At 31.1% G+C, this 21,136-nt stretch overlaps 3 protein-coding genes across 3 annotated transcripts; 1 reads left to right on the plus strand and 2 right to left on the minus strand.

The window, feature by feature from the left end:
• Positions 1 to 1,305: 1,305 nt before the first annotated feature.
• LOC130628399 (uncharacterized) lies at positions 1,306 to 2,300 on the minus strand. Its single transcript, XM_057441718.1, has 4 exons — positions 2,277 to 2,300; positions 2,100 to 2,200; positions 1,874 to 2,002; positions 1,306 to 1,663 (listed from the first exon to the last, which is right to left on the minus strand). Exons 2-4 carry the CDS (start codon positions 2,149 to 2,151, stop codon positions 1,392 to 1,394), a joined length of 453 nt encoding a protein of 150 aa, XP_057297701.1. The 5' UTR covers positions 2,152 to 2,200; positions 2,277 to 2,300; the 3' UTR covers positions 1,306 to 1,391.
• Positions 2,301 to 11,312: 9,012 nt separating this feature from the next.
• On the plus strand, positions 11,313 to 20,380 carry LOC130629426 (uncharacterized). The gene is made up of 5 exons (XM_057442650.1): positions 11,313 to 11,445; positions 13,590 to 13,655; positions 18,642 to 18,995; positions 19,096 to 19,221; positions 19,394 to 20,380. The coding sequence occupies exons 3-5, from the start codon at positions 18,944 to 18,946 to the stop codon at positions 19,651 to 19,653; spliced, it is 438 nt and encodes a 145-aa protein (XP_057298633.1). The 5' UTR covers positions 11,313 to 11,445; positions 13,590 to 13,655; positions 18,642 to 18,943; the 3' UTR covers positions 19,654 to 20,380.
• Positions 12,469 to 13,621, minus strand: LOC130629310 (uncharacterized). The gene is made up of 4 exons (XM_057442534.1): positions 13,446 to 13,621; positions 13,245 to 13,342; positions 13,003 to 13,140; positions 12,469 to 12,806 (listed from the first exon to the last, which is right to left on the minus strand). Exons 2-4 carry the CDS (start codon positions 13,294 to 13,296, stop codon positions 12,535 to 12,537), a joined length of 462 nt encoding a protein of 153 aa, XP_057298517.1. The 5' UTR covers positions 13,297 to 13,342; positions 13,446 to 13,621; the 3' UTR covers positions 12,469 to 12,534.
• Positions 20,381 to 21,136: the final 756 nt, after the last annotated feature.

Genomic DNA, 21,136 nt, shown 5'->3' on the forward strand with positions numbered 1-21,136 from the left:
CGTTTCAAGATATCTACGATGAAGGCAACAGATATAAAAATTTCTTAAAAAATTTTTTAAGGTTTTGACGGACCATTGCTGACGTCAGCAAAATTTTTGAACCTTTTTATCTTCTTAACCGTTCGTCAATAGCACATGATCATATACATTTTCTTGGTTAGCGCTTTAAGCTCTCCCATTGAGGAAATATGAAAACAAGTTTCTAAATTTATTTATTTTGTATTTGCATTGCTGACGTCAGCAAAAAATCTAAAACAACCTATTTTTCCATTGTCCTTCTGTCTTAGTAGACTTTTCCACGGGCCTTATTGACTAGTATAGTAATGAAGTTCCTGCAACATTGGTTCTGTTTTCTATTCCATTAATGCATTTTAAACTAGTCGTTAATCTGTGGAAAAATTCACCTTACCTGTCGAAAATATCGTGTGCACAGCTATTTTGTTCTTCTTTAGTACGAAGTAAAATACGGATATTATTAAAGAGATATTTAGATGGTGCATTATTGTTTAGCTTACCCATACCAATACATTTAGAAAAATTAGAAAATCACATTTTACCCTGTGTCTGAATATTGTTTTGTATTTTTAACTAAGAAACGCCAATACTTGATACAGTTGATTTGTTATTTTCTCCGCTAACCCGTTATTCATCATAACCAAGATCAACACGTATTTTGCAAAAGCTTTTTTATTTCTCACCAAGGGTTTATGTTTTAGAATTTAGAATTAATATTATTACTGATGTGCAGCCTAAAATATCTGAAATACATTTTGAGGGCAACGTGGCGAAGCTTTAAGTTGGTCTTCAAAAGTGGTTATAAACACTATCTGAAACATACAAAGTTTATTTCACAAATAATTACAGAATAGGCTACGAGCATGGGATCTTAGCTTATTTTGTTACAAAGTTTCGATATTTCGCAGATGTTAACATGACAATTTTTATCCGCTTCAAAAGACTTAAGATGTTATGTAGTTTGTTACGTGCTACGCGCATGTTGGAATACGTGGCGAGTTTGTTTTGAGTACATTAAATATGTTTCCACAAAATTGTAGCCGGTTTAAACAAAGAAATTATTAGAATTGTACACTGAACTATCCCCATTGAAAATCTTATTAAAAACGCACATCAAGTCAAGTTTGGGGAGTGGAAAGATTGAGTTTTTGGTCCAGCTCTGCTAATATTATAATTTTAAATATACCATTCATTGAATTTGTAATTGTGTATTTAGGGTTCCCATTAATAAAATCTTACTTTGTAAGATTCATGCTTTGCTTTGGTCACTTTGAAGTAACAAAAACGCAAAATATAACAGAGGTCAAAGTAAACGGATTTTTTTTTTCTTCTTACTTTTACAAGAAATAGTGGGCGTGAAAAATACATTTATAAGTTTATGGTACCGCAGGTGTAATAATAGCTTGAAGACGGTTTTTGATCACTATAAGTCTGGCTTTCACGCCGTTTAATACTCTGCTTGAAACTTGATCGTTTTCCAACGTTTGCTGCAAATTCCTAGCCTCTTGTACGCTTACCACAAGTCCACAATTAAGTCGTCGGGTAATGATTTCCAGTCGGACGTTAAGATGATCTATCAACTTGCAAGTTTGATTTATCTGCTGCTCTACACCAGACAACTTGAGACTTGCGATGAAAGGATTCAGGACTACAATAAAAAAAGAAATACATTTATGTTACAATTGTCCCAGAAATTTCAAAGAATCTGATTTTTCCAGAAAATTGAACAGTTCGTTTCTTGAACTTCTAGAATTTCTGTTGTTTTAGTCTTTAATTCACGAGATAAGAAATTTAATGGTCACTCCTTATCATGTAGTGCATACTAAAAATAGTTGAATTAACTTGAAGTTATACTTACATGGTATGATGTTGTCGCAAACTACGATATTTTCATTTGCGCTTGACAGTATTGCTGAAATTTCAGCATCTTGTGGTTTTGTTGGAACAGCAGGAATGTTGGTGCAATTAAGGTTTTGTCCATATGACACTATAAAAAAGGAAATATTGTTCTTAGTGAAATTAAATTTATCTTCTAATAAAAGAGTCATTTTGTGAAACACGAAAACTCCGTTAAGTCAAAATACCTGATGCCAAGCACAGCAGTACAGAGCAGATCCATAACCCAACTTTATACATGATTTATATACTCTTTTGACTTTAATTTCTCAAAGAACAGAAATGGATCCTATAAAATATGTTGGTAAAACATTAGAAAGAACAATATTTTTTCTTACCAAGTTATTGCTAACCTGTTATCTTACCTGCTGACAGTGTTGTCTTCAAGAGGATTGTAAATAGATTTTCTGATCTGTACCTTTTATAGGTTTTTTAGGTTTACATGGGAAAAACAAAGTAATTGGTACAATTTTCTTTACAATGTAACAATTTAAATTTAATTTTGTTAGGTGGTAAGAAACAGGAAACTTTCTAGATAAAAATCGTTATATCACGAAAACAACAGCCATCTTGATTAGAGGAAATTTAAACCATATTATTTATGTGTTATATAACAGATACCACATATAAACATTTTAATTTAAAATGAACGATAAGATTTGTGGATAGAGTGCGCTAATAACCCTGTTTCAGCACGTAATTTATCCCTATCATGAAAATAATTTGCCTAAAATTATAACTTATGTCGCAGAATATTTCGAGTTTTTAGCGTACCCAAGCGCACGTATACCAAATTTCCTACCAATTTTGCAATAATTTATCACTGCAAATATATTCTTAATTCAGACAGGCGATAAAAGGCTTTTTAGACGATTTAACCTATTTTTAATTAATCAATTCTGAGCAAACATTTTTGATTTCTAAAAACAGGTTTGCCTTATAAATTTCCAGTCCTTACTCAATCAGACCTCTCCCGAAGCTAGTTTTATCCTGTGTATTCCTACGAACAAATAGGGCCACCCATTTCTGCGTAAAGATAACAACCATCCCCCTCTGCTTTCGTGTATATTTCTTTTTATTTTGCTGCGATAAGAAATACAAAATGATAAGAATCAAAATGTTAGGCATATGCAATGTAGCATGAACAATTCTTTAATCGTTAATTCTGTATAATTATATTCACGTATTATTACCCTTTTTCTTTCTTTTTACATCCAAATAGAAAACTTTTATTTTTACTAGTTTGGTAATAACCTAAACAATAATATCTTAATACTCAAAAAAACGGAAATTGTCTTTGGCACAAGCATAATCGTCTAACACGAGGTTGTAATCAATTATTTGTATTTCCTAATCATTCTGAACATAGAACTTTTATCAAAATGTTCGTAATATATATTTCCATTTTCACGAATACCAATAAACGAAATAAAATGACAATTGATTTTTTGTCATGTTTTTCTCTTTTTTTTTAAAATTCTTTAAATTTATTTTCGTGAAATAAATGAAAAAGTTAAACCACCCTTTTTCTTTTCAGTCTCCCATTTAGCAACACGTTAAGTGTTGAATATTTTTCTCATAAATGTGCTTAAGGACACTACATTTTATATTCATGCATTCTTATTAGAACTTCTGCATCTTATGATGGTCAACATCGTATTAGAACTTCTTGATTATCCGGAGTGACAGTTATTTGACACCGCTAACTATAATTTCCAAATCTCCTTTACTTAGAAGACATATGTGCTTAAAGTTCTTAGCATACAATCATATCAAACTCTATTTGCACCCAATAGTCCATTTTTTCACTTCCTACTTCCTTATTTACTCCCTCAGTTTGTAAGACATTAAAATCAGGTTGTCATAGTAATGTAATAGGTAATACCGACCTGATTGCTGCTAAACAATTGTGTAATTACTTTGTTATTCCATCATGTACGTTATCGCATTTACTATTGAAAACATCGTACGATATGTTATGTAAAAGCTTGTTGGGTCAAATTAGCTTTCTATTACATTAGTGATAACATGTTAACAAAAACGTAATTCAAAAAATATTATATTTGGCACATTGTGTGACAGATATTTTCTTTGAGTAAACCTTGTATTGACATTTTTTGTTGTTGAGGACTCATAGTCTAGGAATTTCATGACTTCACCTTATTTCCAATTGCAAGAGAATGTTCAAATTTAATTACAGTTATGTAACATTTGTACATTTAGTATTAAATGGATGGAAAACAAATGCCAAGATAAAAAAAATGACAATTGTCTGCATTTTAACTTTCAAAGCAAATTCTCTTCTTTTGTAAAAACATATCCCTGAACAAAAGGTAAGAAAAAAGTAAAAAGTTCTCTTTTTCTTAAAGAAGTCCCTTTTGAAATTATTACATCAATCACTCTATTTACCCTCTCTGATTTCTCTGGGCTGGTGTAATTGCTACCCCGTCACCTTCCCTTAAAAAGAAGACTAAAGGTATCACCATATTCTAGCTACTAAAGTTAACATTTCGTCCCTTTGTTCGACAAAACACTAAACAGGATAAATGATATGGACTATTGACAAATTTCTCATATTAATATATATGCTAAAAGTCTTTAATATCCGTTGGCAGATGATAAGAAGAAGGAGAGTATTTTTTTCTTTTTTTAAAATATATACCAACAATTTAATGTTGCAGCAAACTTAGCTCTTTTTTATTGCAAGGTACAAAAACTTATGTGTGGCATTATAAATTTGTTCCTTGTGACTAAAATTATTTAGAAAAATAAATTTCAAATTTCATCGTACAGCTATAACCGAAGTTATTCAGCAATATTCCTAGTCTGTCCTATGGAGCGGAATAAGTGTATGGATCCTCCATATATTGAACGACAAAGCTCAATGTGATAAACTGCTTACCTGCAAAATCCAATAGTTGACTTAATAATTTCATGAGTCTAGGAAATAAATTTGTCAAAAAATAGAGCTACAACTTTGAAGGATGTTAACGAACTACAACGTTAACACAAAATTTGTGAATTCAAGTGAATTAAAATTAACTTGTTTATATGTAACGGATATATATATCCAGGACGTAAAAAAAGAAGTTACTATTTAATTTACAACCCGTCAAAAATATACTATTACAATACCAAGGCTGTGTTTAGTCTACTTCTTCTTCGCCTTAAAAGTTACACACGTTTTTCTTTGTAATGTGATGCGATGAAGGTAGGTAAGAAGGCAGCTTGTTATCGTAAATATTTTGATGATGAATAAGAGAAACTGGTTGTACAGTGTCTTTAACTTCCTGATTTGCGTTATTTTAATGCATTTTGTAACTAATTTTGTGTTGAATCGCGATAGTTTAATTATTTCTTATAAGGTGCTACAAGCATGTGATCGCTAATTTATTGGAATAAGGCGGTATTTCACCTTTTTTATTTGATTTACGATACCTGATCAAATTGTTTAGAAACGCAGAAAAACTTAAAGTAATGATAGTTTTGAACAAATAACGTACAATATGTTTGGTGGTGAGCGTATGGAATATCTCATGTAACTACGATATGTAAATAGAATGTGATTCTCCATCGGTTCTAACAAGAATAATATATATTAACCTTACAACTTTACCTTAAGCGTATTTATTTTTTTACAGTTTTATTTGTTATTGCAGTTCCAGGGAAACTTTTAAAGAATTGTTAAAGCTGGGCGTAATTTTACAGCTGGTTAAGACGGCCTAATTAATCTTCTTCACCATGAATACTCTGAATTTAAATGTTTACCTTTCAAGCATGGTATTTTTGTATTGTAAATAGAATTTTTAATTTCTTCTGTTTCCTAGCACGTTCTTTCTTGCTAAATACTCTTTTACATTCATCCAGAAAAAGGTGTTTTAGTGCGCATTTGGCAAGGTAAAAATGTATCAAAAGAAAATGGCATTTCAAAATGAAAATATGCTGTATTGGTAGAAAAACCTATTACTAAAGCAATAACTTTATTGGTAGAAAAACCTATTACCAAAGTAATAACTGTCTCGATTTCAGAGAAAAGTAAACCGAAGATAATGAGAATATTTATATTCATTGCTACAAAACACCATATTTTTCATGTTTAAGTACATATTATAGCGTTACAGTTCCGCTTATTTTCATTTTAGTTTTAAAACAGCAGGTAAACATGAATTCTTGTTGACGTGCATACACGTTTAACATTACTTTCACCACACATCTGTTCAGTTTTCTTTCACATATTGTCATAATCCTTTGTTAGCACCTGCTTTTTGTTACAATTTTTAGATCTTAAAAGTAGTATTTTTCTTGTTCATAGAATTATTTCTGCAAAGAATGAAATCATCTACCCCATACCGAACAGCAGTGCATACCATAAACTCCTGCTTTATCTAAACTTTAAGATGGTAGCAGGGACAAACAACACAATAATCGACCCAAGAATGTTTGGGCATTGTCCGTACAGTTGCTTCTTACACAATAACATGATGATTTAGTATATATTATATTTAAATCATGTTTCGTGCTTATGCTACTGGACAAGGAAGCAAGTTTTTAAAATAAACAAAACTTTTTATTTGGAACATGTTACCGTATGTTGTCGTCAAACTATTATTAACGTTTTTATATAATTTATTTATCAGAAAGTTGACCTTAACGTGTTCGACATAGAAACATGGACCATGGTGCATGGTGGCGTGTGTCTTAACACTGATTACTATGCTTAGATGGGACCAAATAAAATTAGTTTTTATAAACAATTAGCAGCTCGTAGCAAAAGTATCGCATTACATACTGTAACACATTGTGAAGTAGGCAATGCAGCATTGGCACCATTTTAGACGTTATCAGTACATTAGGAAAAAATATAATATTAAATCTGGAGAAAATGGAAGTGGTGGTTTATGTTAACATCCAAATAAAGAACATGTATAACAAAACCAAATCCAAATTTCGGTCTGTTTTTCTACAATTGAAACACAAGAATGTTATCAAACTTTTAAAACTTTATGCCATTTTTTAACTCACAAAATCCTTGATATTCTTATACATCATTTGTATCTTTTAATAGTAGTACAATTTATCATTAGATTTTTTTTATCTCTTTCAAAATGGTGTTTAATGGACGGGAAAGTTGACTCAGCTCAACGGAACAGTATTGTATACGTAGCGTTTTTAAGTAAGTAATATTCACTTTATGTACATTCCTTATTAAGCCTGATTTTGGTGAGGGAGTATTCTAAATCCTACAGTAATGGAATTAGTGATCTATTTAACTTCAATACTGGAAGAACTACAAATATGATAGCTTGCACGCCCGTAGCCTTTCATATGACAAGTAAGGTCATGGAAATTCCTCTTAATAAAAAGAAAAATACAAAACTTAGAAAGATATAGGAGTTTTGATGACGTCAACAGTGCGTATACAAAAATGTTTTGTGTGTACGTTGCCTGTAATATGCAAAAACGCTGATAAAGAAATAAATAGGATCAAGTGCCTTTGAAAAAACTTTTTGGCGCTAAAGAAAAAATTAACAAATATGTTTACCTGTTGCCATTATACCATATATATTGAGACGTTGATCAAATGATGTATAGAATCACGTATTTTTGAGAAACAGTTACAAAGATATTCAGGTTTAAATGCCTTTTGATATAGTATATTTCAATTCGCCGACGCAGGTTTGGGAAAATTAGTCAACTATGTTCCTTTTTGTTCCAATGTTTCTGTAACTTGTGGTTTGACACTTTATTATCATTGTTTTGACGCTTGTTAATACAGCCTCATAAGCTAACCGCGTGACTTAAGAATAAAAACTAGCTAAAATGGCGCTTTTTCTGTCTTCTTAGTGGCTTTCATTTTGCCATTTTCCCAATTTTAAAGACGACTTAAAACACTTTTCTTTTTTAAAGAAAGCAAAATACGCAATAACTTTTGCAGAAAAGTACTTTATATTCAATGTATTATACTACAAAGAGTACATATAATAAAATTACAAATTATTCAATTCAGGGAAGTGCAGGTGTAGCCTCTTGTACGCTCACCACAAGTCCACAAACAAGTCTTCGGTTAATGATTTCACGTCCAGCGTTAAGATGATCTATCAACTTGCCAGTTTGATTTATCTGCCGTTCTACGCCCGGTAACTTGAGATTTGCAATAGCGGCGTTCGCACTATGTTTAAAAGCATATGTAATTTTTTACTTTTTGTTATGGTATATAAAACTATATTTAAAGCCACAATACGAGAAGTGAAAAACACATTTGCTCAGATAATAATGATTACAGCGAACATTGGCAAAAATTAAATTAACATACATGGAATGATATTGTTGCAAACCATGATATTTTCATTTGCTTCTGACAGTAACAAGGAAATTTCAGCATCTTGTGGTTTTGTTGGGACAGCAGGAATGTTAGTGCAATTAAGATTTTCCCCATATGACGCTATGAAAAATGTAAGATGAAAGTACATATTCAATCAACAAAATTATATTGCAGTGTTGTCGCATGGCATAAAGTCAATATACTTGATACTAAACATAACAAAGCGTAGCACATCAATAAAGGAGTCTGATACATGATTGATGCCAGGAATTGATTTTATATATTAAAGTGAAGAGGATGACCTTAAAAATAGTTAAGAAAAACATTATAACACTATAATTTCTTTTTTCTTGGATACTACCATATATTATTTGGAGTTTTTAACATTCATACTTACCTATCTGCTGCAATGACTTTAAAACGATTGGGAATTGACTTACAAAGCATGTGCTTGTATACTGTTTTAGAAGTAAGTGAAAAAAAACAACTCAGCAATTTCATGAAATTGAAAATCATGATTGCGTCACACTAACATTTTCTACTGAAATTAATGGGCTGGAAAAGTAGGAAACAATATAAACAAAGTCAATTTATAATCCATGTATCATTAAAACAGGTGACATAAATTTAAATAGAATGTAAGTTGTTTAAAATGAAGTAACAAATATATTTTAGGTCGATTTATAACAATTTTTTAACCAAAAAGATTTACGCCAACAATATTATCACATCGAAACATAATTTTAATTGGCCACAGAGTAACGAATGTAACAAAATTATGTAATTCTTGCCGCATAATGTGACACTACAAAAAATTCGGTTTAAATTCTAAATTATTAGAAGGAATAATGATGAAATCTACAGTCACTATACTGAAATGCTAAATACATACGAGTTAACGCATATAGCATTATTCATACCTTTATTCATAACTACAATATTCCTGCAAGAAGCAGTTTATACAGTGTCGAAGAACAGAATATTATATAGTTATTTAACTTTTCGAAGCACAAACAAGAGAAAAACAGCTGTAATTTTATTATAATTTTCTTGTTAATAAATTGGTGCATATGGATTTATCTAAGGGTCAAAAGTAGTTTTCTTTATTGGAACGTTTTTAACTTTGTGTATTTAGGCTCTCAACATTATCAATAAATTGTACAACATCTGTGATACTTAAGGAATTGCAATGTCAATGTAATAGATCACGTTTATATAACCCGATTCGAATTACAAACACCTGTGAAAACGAAGTTATTTAATCTAACAAACGTTTATACAGGGTAATGGAAACGATTTACCCATGAACTGAACTATATAGGCAACGATACCAATAAAGCTACAAGATTATGTTACATTCTTTTTGAAAGATAGGCAAGTCATTCACTGAATGATTCATAATAAAAATTGATTTTATCAGTGCTGAAACCTTATCTTTCTTATCACTGCGCTACATTCGGGCTGTTTAACTTACGTAACAGATAATAGATAATGACAATCACCTAAGATTTATGTGCTCCTTATGTGTCACTAGACATATGGTAATACATATAACGTAGGTCTTTTGATGGTTCCTTCTTTTTGTGTATTTATCCTGAATTTTAGATATTCATCTCCACAATGAGTCTATCATTGTCCGCCTAGCTATATACAAAATAAATAGGTTTAATTTCGCATCAAAAATTAATTGCTGCAATTAATACTGCGCATGAAAATTTTTGTGACATGTTTGTGACTTTTCAATAAAAAATAAAATGTTTTTTCTCCCTTTCAAAAAGGTTTTTACCCGAAAATCTTAAAATGACACGCTATTATTTAGACAAAAACATGTTACTGCTAAGCAAAATCTGAACATTTAGGAAGTGTAATTTTAATTGTTCCCTCCACATGATGTTGCAAAATTGTGTCTTTGCCATATAATTTACCCCGTAGTGAATAAAATTTTATGATGCGCAATATTGCGTGGAAACTTACAAATATTAATTGCTCTTTGTTCAAAGAAGGAAATGGCTCAGACCGCATCGATACCTGTTTAATAAACAAGTTTGCCGGTAAACAATTTAATTTCCTAAAATTAATTTACCTGCTATATACTTGGGTTTCGTAGGATTATATCTATTAATGTGCTGATAAATTGTAAGAAATATTTGGGGAAACCATTGTAAAGTCAGGAAATCATATTGTGTTGATTTTCCGTAGGAAATTATCACGTGGTTGTTGTTGTCGTAAGTAACGCGCAATCTCTACCACAAAATATTTTAGACAGTAAGCAGCAAAATAAAACATAAACAGCTGAGTCATTTTTCTCTCACCTTTATATAATATGGTATGTTGCTTTTAGTATATATACAAAAACACGCCGCCATAACTATGCATCATACATTAAATTCGAACTTTACATAATGAATACCATTTAAATTTATAATTTTACTTAGAATCGGTTTTAAATAAACGACTTTCCCAGTTAAGGTTACAGCAAAGGCGGAAAATACATAAATTCTTACTCTGTAAAAATTCGTTTTAGCTCTGTTCTTGTTACATAACAGATAGGATAATTATTAAAGGACGTTGGAAATAGACTAATATTTAGTACGCAATATGTGTTTCATGCTTAGTTTAAATGACCGCTTGCAAAAGCTTACAAAGAAGTTGTTGTCTTGTAATTTATTTAATTGTCTCTCCCACAAAACTTACAGTGTAGCGCAACGCATTTGTAAGATAGATATTGGTTGATAAGCACAGTATTTATTTACCGGTGCTAAGAAATATTATCATCGGTCAACGTATCGGTCTTTCAAGCTGGTATTCCGGAATTATAATTTGAGCCTCCGGTAGTATTTTTCTGTAGTGTATTTTCCTGTAGCACAAATTAGCAGAACAATTTATGCTGTATTAATAATAACTGTGTACCCACGTTCAAATTAATGTGAAAGAAAATGTTAAACAACAAACTTTCTAAACTATTGCTTCCGTGACATAATTTTGCTTTCGTAGCCAGATTTATGATTACCATAATCAAGATAACTTTTATTGTCATTTTTAACTGATTATAATTTCAGTAGTAATTATTCAAAGAAGGGAAGAAGGAAGTTTAAACAACCCTTCTACTGATAAGACGATTTCGGCAGGCAACCAAGTCATACTTCCTTGCAGGGAATAACATTCTAGCATCATATAAATTTTCGACATCGCATATGACCAAGTCCGCTGGAGTAAGTTTGTTTGTTGTTGTTTCAAGTTAGTGCATTTCAATCGAGTCATTTGCCCGTGGAAAATTACACAAGTTTACTGAGCCACAGGTTTTGTCTGTTGTTCATATCCAGGGAATGGTTTTTCATTCTTACTAAGGACAAAATAGTTATTTGGTTTTAATTTTGAACAAAATACAGCTTACCTTTCAAAATTTACGAAGTGGTGCATTATAGCTTGTCTTATCCATTTTAATGTATCGCCAGTTTAAAAAAATCATGCATAACGGCATGCTGAATATGCTATTGTCAATTGTTATGCATTTAAAAATTGGAAATATCAATATTGGGTGAAGTTGATTTGCCTGTAATAACTTTTAATTCATTTTTTCCAAAGTTTAAGTAATTTTTCACTAGGGTATATGTGTTTAAATTTGTAAATTTTAATGGGTTTGGTGGCGTAAGCTATTTAAACTGTTTTGAAACACATATAATATATTTACATTCAATTAACGCGTTGTCTACAATCTTTAAACTACCTTTTGCTAGCAACCTTAAAAATCATGAATTTTGTCTCCATAAGTGCTTATATGACCACAGAACAGGCTAAGAACATGATATCTTAACTTGCATTGTTAGACTTAAAGTTTAACAAATGTCAATAATTTGAAGATGCTAGCACAACACCTTTTATTCGCTTCCAAAGATTTCGAATGTAATGTGGATTGTTATTTCCTGCGCGGTTGTTATAATACGCGACTAGTTTGTGATGAATACTCAATATACGTTTCCACACAATTGGCTCCTGTTTGAACAAATGTATGCTACATGTGAATATTAAAGATTACCAAAACCATTAATAGAATTTTTTACTGATCTATCGCCATATAATTTGGAGACTGGAAAGATTGATGAAAGAATTCCCTTGTGGTCTAATTCTTCTAGTAGTTCAATTTTAAGTAAATTTCATTGAATTTGCAAGCTTCTTGCTCTGCATTGACCTCTTTAAAGTAAGAAACACACAAAATATAACAGCGTTTACTGTGAACGGATTTTTTTTTCTTTTCACTTTTAAAACAAACAGTGCTTACAAAAAAATACATTTATAGAACTTCAAGGTACAGGAGGTGTAATAATAACTTGAAGTCGGTTTTTGATAACAAGAAGTCTGGTTTTCACGCCATTCAATACTCTGTTTGAAACTTGATCATTTCCCAGCATTAGATTCAAACTTCTAGCTTCTTGTACACTTGCCACAAGTCCACAATCAAGTCTTCGGTTGATGATTTCAAGTCGAACGGTAATATGATCTATTAACTTGCAAGTTTGATTTATCTGCTGCTGGACACCAGTCAATTTGAGACTTGCAATGAAAGGATTCAGGACTATAATTAAAAAAGTTAAAATTGCGTAAAATTTGATTAAAAAAATTAAACTAATTTATCTCTTCAATCTAAAATTTCAAATATTTTAACTTTTTGATATTTTTTGTCTATAATTTACAGGATAGGAATTGAGAAGATCACTCCTTAACAAGCAGCATATACATAAAAAAAATAATCAACTTTAAGTTATACTTACATGGGATGATGTTGTCGCAAACCACGATATTTTCATTTGCGCTTGACAAGATTGCTGAAATTTCAGCATCTTGTGGTTTTATTGGGACATTAGGAATGTTGGTGCAATTAAGAGAATTAGAAGTTTGTGCATATGACACTATAAATGAAATTTATATTAGGTGTAAAATAAAATAGAATTTTTAATGAAAGAATTTTATACGTCTTATTTAAAATACATCAAATCATTTTAATTTAAAATACCTGATGCCAAGCACAGCAGTACAGAGGAGATCCAAAAACCAACTTTATACATGTTTGATATCTCGATTTGATTTAAATTTAAAAAGCAGAAATTGATCCTATAAAATATTTAGGTAAATAATTACATTAAACATTTTTTTATACTTTTCTAAGTTATTGTCAACCATTATTAAAGAAATTGCACAATATTGTATATCTTACCTAATGTCTGTGTTGTCTTCAAGCCGATTGTGAATAGATTTCCTGATCTGTTCCTTTTATAGTTTTTTTACGTTTAAACGAGAAAAACAAAATAATTAATGCAATTTTTGTTACAATGTAACAATTTAAATTTAATTTTATTAGGTGGGAAACAGTCTAGACGAAATTCGTTGTATCATCAAACCAGCAAACATCCCAATCACAGGAAATGTAAGCCAATTTTGTTCGTGTGTTATGTAACTGACACATCATGTAAACAAATCAATTTAAAATGTACGATAAGATCTGTAGATACAGTGCGTTAATAGCCCTTTTACGCACGTAATTCATTCCTATCGTTATAAAATAGCTTGCCTAGAAAGAATAATAATTGTCGTCGTAGAACAATTCAAATTGTTAGCGTATATAAATATTCATCTGGTATGACGTATGACGTATGCCAAGTTTTTTACTAATGGGACAAACATTTTTTGGAGCGTAATTGTGTTAATAATTTAGACTGGGATTTTTTGGGCGATACAATATTTTTCTTCATTTATCGAATCAGAGTTTTACACTGCCCAACCATCTAACCAGCATTTCTGATTTTAAAAACACCTTTGATTTATAAGTATCCACTTAATCTGCCCACAGCCATGATATGTTTGAAATACCTTGGAGTGAATAGGTGTGAGTTACACTATGCTTGATACCCTAAAACATATTTAAATTTAGAGTTCTATCCCGAATATTCACACTAACAACTACTGTAAATGATAGGTTACATTTTGTACGATAAATGCATTTAAATGAAATAGATGGGAAATACAGGATAAGATTTTAGGCATATATGATATCACATGAGGAATAAAGAGATGCTTTTTAATCGTTAATTCTATATGGTTCTATTTATGCCATATTAGCCTTTTGTTTCTATTAATAATCATTTTCAGGTAAAAACGATAAATGCATTTCAAGGGATCACCTGATATTTACGTCATGTGATGTAAAGTTGTTTGCATGTCGATGCACCCGAACAATCACTGTTACACCGTCAAGGAGAAGAAAATACCCTTAGTGTCTAAAATTAAGAAAACTACTTTGTAATACTTCTTTCTTTATTTTCTCTTTATCCAAGCATTTTTATCATATATTTTTGCCATACGTTCGTCACCTTTCTACTATAATTTTTTGTATATCCAGAGCGAACGTTAGTTTACACTGTTAATTTTCAGGCCTAAATATCCAAAAATAACCCTTAGAGAATTAATGATAAGCAGTTAAAGTACTATTATGACATTTATGGAGTTAAAAAGATGGCAAGAAATGTATTTTGCTTGCCTATGCTGACTTTAACAGAAAAAAAGCTTCCTTTTGGCAGGCAAAATCGATATGAAGTTTTGTGAACATTGTTCTTAACTTAATCTTTAAAATACTATAAAAGATATGAGTATGCGTTATCTTGCTTCTCTGGTTATTTTGTACGGATTATATTTAACACTTCTTTTAAATGAGTTACCTATAAAGAAACAAACTTCTTCTTGTTGGTTGACCTAAGCTGATTAATGTATGTTAACTTCTGTTAAGTTAAAAACACAATTGACGTGTGTAGACACGCGTATTACGTTTCAGTCAATTAATAATTATTGGTTCATAACGTCAATCACTTTTCCAATTTAAATAATGGGAATATTCTCTGCACGTATATTTATCACTTATGTAATCATCACAGTCTAAGAATCAGAAACAAACGTTTAATCAATATTTCAATTTGCTAAGGGTTTTTTATCATGCATCAAATTGTTGCAGATGAGTTATAGGAATTGATAGGTTGAGGGAAGGGAATGATATGTAGTGTTTTTAATCACACTCATCGTCGGCAGTTTGTTTGAATAAATTTATGTAAAATTTTAAAAACCCATTTAGTTACTAAAGAAATTGAGAATATATTTGGATTGCATCATCAACGACTCGTCTGGTCACAAAAATTACTCTAAAATTTGTTTATCTATTTTGTTCATTTCATACAGCAGATTAGTCAAAGCAATCTATAAAATCGTGGGCCTGGAGTGAACGTCAAATGTTAACGAAATATTATGGTTTAAAGGAGTTTTCAGCCGTTGGATAAGAAAAAACAGAATTTATTATTATTTATTTGAGTTCTATAAAATATACATGGTTTTTCTGGTTAAAATACATCCAAATAAAAGATTAACTATAAATATATACCATATACTGTATACATACAACACGTAAAATAAAAACACAGAATAGAATAGACTAAAATCTGGAAAATTAAAGCAAAAACATGTAGAATAAAAGCCTTATTGCCCGATTAAATCTGGTATGTGTGGCAAAAACAACTGACCAGAATAATGCACAGGGTTATGAGCCGTTGGTAGTAAGAAACAACTTTAGGATATTTTAGAGAAGAATAAACACATGCACTATGCCTACAGAGGCTTAATTATTACAGATGACTAACTGTATGACTTTTATTCACTTACTTCGGTAGGATAGTGTCAGGGAGGTTGTGTATGTACTAAAGACTTTACATAGACTGACAGCTACGACTATTGTATAGAACTTGGTAAGTTGAACAAAAGAATTACAAAAATATTGGGTTTTTGCACACAGTAAGAGAAACAACAGGTTAATCTAGCATTTCCAGATCCAGAATTTATCCTAATTTATTTTTAGTTATTTAAGCGAGGGCGAAAAATCGATCTTCATAACATCATTTCTAAAGCAGCAAGTGAAATGCAGTTGCTTTACAAATCTAAGTAAAAAAATATTAACGCTAAACAAACGTTGTAGCGCACAAAACACTTATTCTTATTACTATACTTCGTTTGTTTAGGAAGTATTGCATCTTATCTTTGTCCCTCACAAACAAACACACCTAGCGCCTTATTATTGAGACGTTAAATACGTTGTCACGTAACTAAATTTGTTCATTGCAATCATGTTGTATTGTTTTTTGTCGTGTTAATTCGCTTAAACATATTAATTAAACTAGTATTCTTTGTATATGACATTTAGGTAAAGTACCATATTCAATTGATGTGAAATATTTAAGCAACTGGCAGTACGTGATGTTTACATAATTACTAGTTAATTGATAGTTTAGCCAAACTATATTTGGAATGTTGACAACAATTATTTTAATTGGAAACGTAGCACCACCATAACAGTGTCATTAATATAATAAAATAAAAAGTTAATTGAGCTTTGTCTGTCTGTTTATGATTTTATGCACATAGGCTATATACTAGGTTATTATTTTAACAAAAGTTTATAAAGCTATGGAACGAAAAGTTTGAAATACGAAATCTCTAAATTTCTTTTACTTTTAAACCATGTGTGATTAAAGTTTTCAACAACAGGAGCCCAAAATTATTTCAAACTTTGTTTCCACATAATGATCCATTTCATATCAACTTCCTACTTCCTACTTCCTAATTTACTTCCTAAGTTCGTAATGCAGGCAATAATTGGTGGTTGCTATAGAAATATAAGAGGGATTACCTACATGAATGGTGGTCAATGATTTGGTAATTACTTTGTTATTTCATTTGCCCTATCGCATTTATATATTTTCGTAAACACCGTACGATGTATTATGTAAGAGCTGTTTGGACTAAATTAGGTTTTTATTACATAAGCCATAGCATGTAAGAAAAACGTAATTCAAAAAAAATTTTTTTTGAAATAAGAAGGTCAACATTTAACTTAAATATCAAATCATTTTGATGATTCCAATTGCTTTCTATGGCACGTTTCATAAGCATGCCATTTGTCCTTCTTGATTTGTTTGAGCAGGTGTAATTGCTACTTGCTAAAAATTATTCTAAAAAAACCATCTTACTATTGTGAACATTTCGTCGTCTTGGTCCGTTAAAAACTTGAGCTGACGAAAATAATTTGGACTATTGCTCTTGTTCATATCATAATACACTAGTATTTAGTCCCGTGGAAAAAACATTATGTATACCGAATAAAAAAACAGCAAAATAATGAGAGAAATAACAATAAGGTTTTTATGAGAACAAGAAAATAAATTAAACGTGAGTTTTTTAAAACAAAAAATTTTAAATCAAACTAAAAAAGCCCGCAAAAGACAGAATAAAAAGAAAGTTTAGCGAAAGTGACATGTTACCGCGGCTGTTTCTTTAGAAAAAACAACACATTCACTTTGCCTGTTACAGGAACACGGAACTGGCGTATTATTACATGGATAATGCCAAAATGCAGGTAGCAGATGTCAAGAAAAAAGGATTTCTCGTGAACGTTTAAAAACAATTTAATTTTGCAGCAAACTTAACCCTTGTTGATCGCAAGGCACAGACACTTGTGAGGTATCATAGACATATTCCTTATCAATAAAAATATTTAAAAACTAATATTTAAACTTCCTCATACAAGTATAATAAGAAACGTCTAACTGAGAATTTTTTTCTACGATAGTGTTCCTCCGATGTATGTATTGATGCAAATACATAGAGGCTATAAAAAACAAAATGCAATTCGGTGAGTACTTGCATGCAAAATTCAAGAGATGCCTTATTAAATTGGCAAAAAACAAAATTAGCGCGAATTTTGTGAATTTGCGTTATTAAATATATTTTGATAAAGTACAACAAAAATTTCCCGGATGTTAAAAAAGTGACTATATATTTAAGTAAATATATAGTAAATATATTGTAAAGTGTAAATGGGCTTTTCTTAAATCCAGTTTCATTACAAAGCTTTATTAAATCTACTTCATGAATTTTAAAGTTGGGGGTAAAGTAATAAGAATTTAGAACCAATACTCTGCAATGTGTTGCTCTTAGTAAGAATAATATATTTCGACTTTTATAATTTACTTTAAGCGTATTAAACTTTTCAAGGATTGGATTTAGTGGATTTTTGCAGTTTTTACTGCGTTTTACAGCGTTAAAGATTATATTACATAAGCTTTAAGAAACTGTTTGCGCAAAATTGATAAATGTTACATAATCTTAATTGTTAGAAAAGAATTAACAACTTTTATCATTATACTTGTTGCCAAAAATTTCTTTTCCTTCTTATCACCTAATCTATATCAGGGTTGATATCATTATTGGAGCCACGAGAACGCTATCTAAATCATCGATCAAGTGTTATACAACAAATAATAGAATTTGCGGAGGCTGTTTCTTGGTAAAGCAAATTACAATGTTTTTTCTGTTATAGTGTATACAAACAGACCTAATGTGTTCGGCAAATTATAATTTGCAAGGTATCACCCTTGCGGTGTTTCGTTCTACCCACCTAACAACACGTTGCTATAAAAGCTTGGCTGATGCAAAATGTTATCACAGAGAAGCTCTCAGGATCAAGTGAAGACGATTCAGGTTAAAAGCAAGGTATACAAAGTGACAAACTCGTAACATAAATCTATTAAATGCTTCCTGAATTGTTCATCTTCAAGATTATTTCTTTTTAGATAACTTATTCTTCATTGATTTACCATTCATTTTATTTTTCACGCAACAATGCATAAACCCTGCGTTTACATCTCTACTGTCTTGCTGTGTTTGGCATCAGGTATTTTTTACGTAAAACATTATAACAGTCTAGTTGCTTGGAGAGAATGTATTATTTAGGAAAATGTGTAATCTGTTTATTCAATGTTTTATTATAACAGGGACTTTGGCCCAACTTAATTGCACGAACATACCGTCTGTTCCTAATACACCAGCTGATCCACCAATAACGAGTCTGATAGCATCTGCGAACGAAAATATAGTGGTTTGCAATCAAATAATTCCATGTGAGTGAAATAGTAATTACATTGGTTTTCGTCAAATTGTGATCACGTCTTCTTTTGGCACGATTAATGAAATGTTACAAAGGCAAGAAAGATTATCGAACAAAATGTTACTCAATAGTGACTTGTAAATGTTAGATGTTATAAATTACATATTTGTGTCTTTATATTTCAGTTTTCAATGCTTTTATCGCAAGTGCAAAATTGCCTGGTGTCAATAATCAGATAAAAGAAATCGACGGGGTTTTGAGTCAACTTCAAACACGCATAGAAATCGTCAATCGAAGACTAAATTGTGGGCTTGTTGCTAGTGTGCAGGAAGCACAAAATCTGCAACAAACTTTGCAAAATGATCTAGTTTCAATAAGAGTACTGGCTGGAATACGATCGAGACTTGTAATAATAAGAGATCAATTGGTGCACATTATTCATTAATTTCAACGTTACATCTTTACTCCTATTATTAACAAATTTTTGTACCTTCCTGTTGTTGAAACTAGCCGTTTTAACTTTTAAAGCATATTTGTTATAATTTAATAACTCTGAACAATATTAACATCAAGGGAAATGGAGTACAAATATGATGCAGGATGATTTTTGTAATTTTTTGTTGTTGTCGAATATTAAATTTAAGCGTATTAAAATTTGTATTTTTTTGGTATTTGTTTTTAAATATTCATCCAAGGGATGTGGTGTAAATCTGTGCTTAAGATTGGTCATTTTAGCCTTCTAGTAGCAAGATAAAATATTACGCTTTGTCTTAGATGCGATACCCACTCTTGTTGTTTTTTAACGAAACATAACTCCGATTATTCGATTATGCATCATTCGGTGATATCTCTATTTTGGTATGTGTTAGGTATGGTATGTGTTAAAGAGGACATATGTTTCGCCCTCATGGTATATCGCAATGAAGTAGTATCCTGGCTCTACAACATGTGCTAGACAGATAGGATTGGATCGATAGCACAATCGGTAGAGCATTCGTTCGGCAAACGAGAGGTCCTGGTTTCGAGTCCCACTAAATCCATCATCTTTGCAGTACTTAGGAAGATAATGCGCAGTATTACTTATACTAATATTATGAATGTAATTAACCTATTAGGAAGAATATACCATGTCAAACCTTTAGAAACTGGATTTGGTGGTTTATGTTAAAATTCACATGAAGAACATGTATCGTAACACAAAATGCATTTTTCGGTTTAATTACATTAGAAACACAAAAATATTATTAAACTTTTAAACCTTTATGCCATATCTCAAGCCCACGTCCATGCAAAAGTATAGCCCGCGGAGAATGGCACGTAGCCTTGAAATTATAGAGTTTGCTTCGTAACTACAAGGTCCTTGGTTCGGTCCACAGAGCAGGCATGTTTACCAGGTGTCTTTACGACAGCTACAGGTGAACCCATACCATGTGAGAGAAATTGGGTAGGTAATGCCGTTGAATACGTAATGTATGCATTCTAAACGCAGGACCCACATTGATAATAGTGTTTCCAACACTAAAGTGGCCCTGTATAAATATTCGGAATAAAGAAAAATAATAACAAAGCCCTAATATAAGAACACTGTTGCTGTCTCCTGCTAGTAGTATAATTCTTCATCAACAACTTTTCGATTCATTTCAAAATGTTGTTTAATTGAATTCGTATGTTTTTTTAATTAAGCACTATTTACTCTATGTACATTGCCAGGTAACCCTACCTTGGGTGAGAGAGTATTTGAGGTTTCAAATAATTCATACACTGAAGGAGTTATAAACATTGTGCATGCACATTCATAAGACAAATAAACGCATGGAAATTTTCACTTAGGCAGAGGAACAATGTAAAAGGAACATATATTACTTGATTACAGCACAAAAATCAAAGAATGTCAATTTCCATTTTCAAGTTTCAACTACATTAACAAA

The sequence above is a fragment of the Hydractinia symbiolongicarpus genome, chromosome 1 (assembly GCF_029227915.1).
Source record: "Hydractinia symbiolongicarpus strain clone_291-10 chromosome 1, HSymV2.1, whole genome shotgun sequence".
Taxonomy (NCBI): domain Eukaryota; kingdom Metazoa; phylum Cnidaria; class Hydrozoa; order Anthoathecata; family Hydractiniidae; genus Hydractinia; species Hydractinia symbiolongicarpus.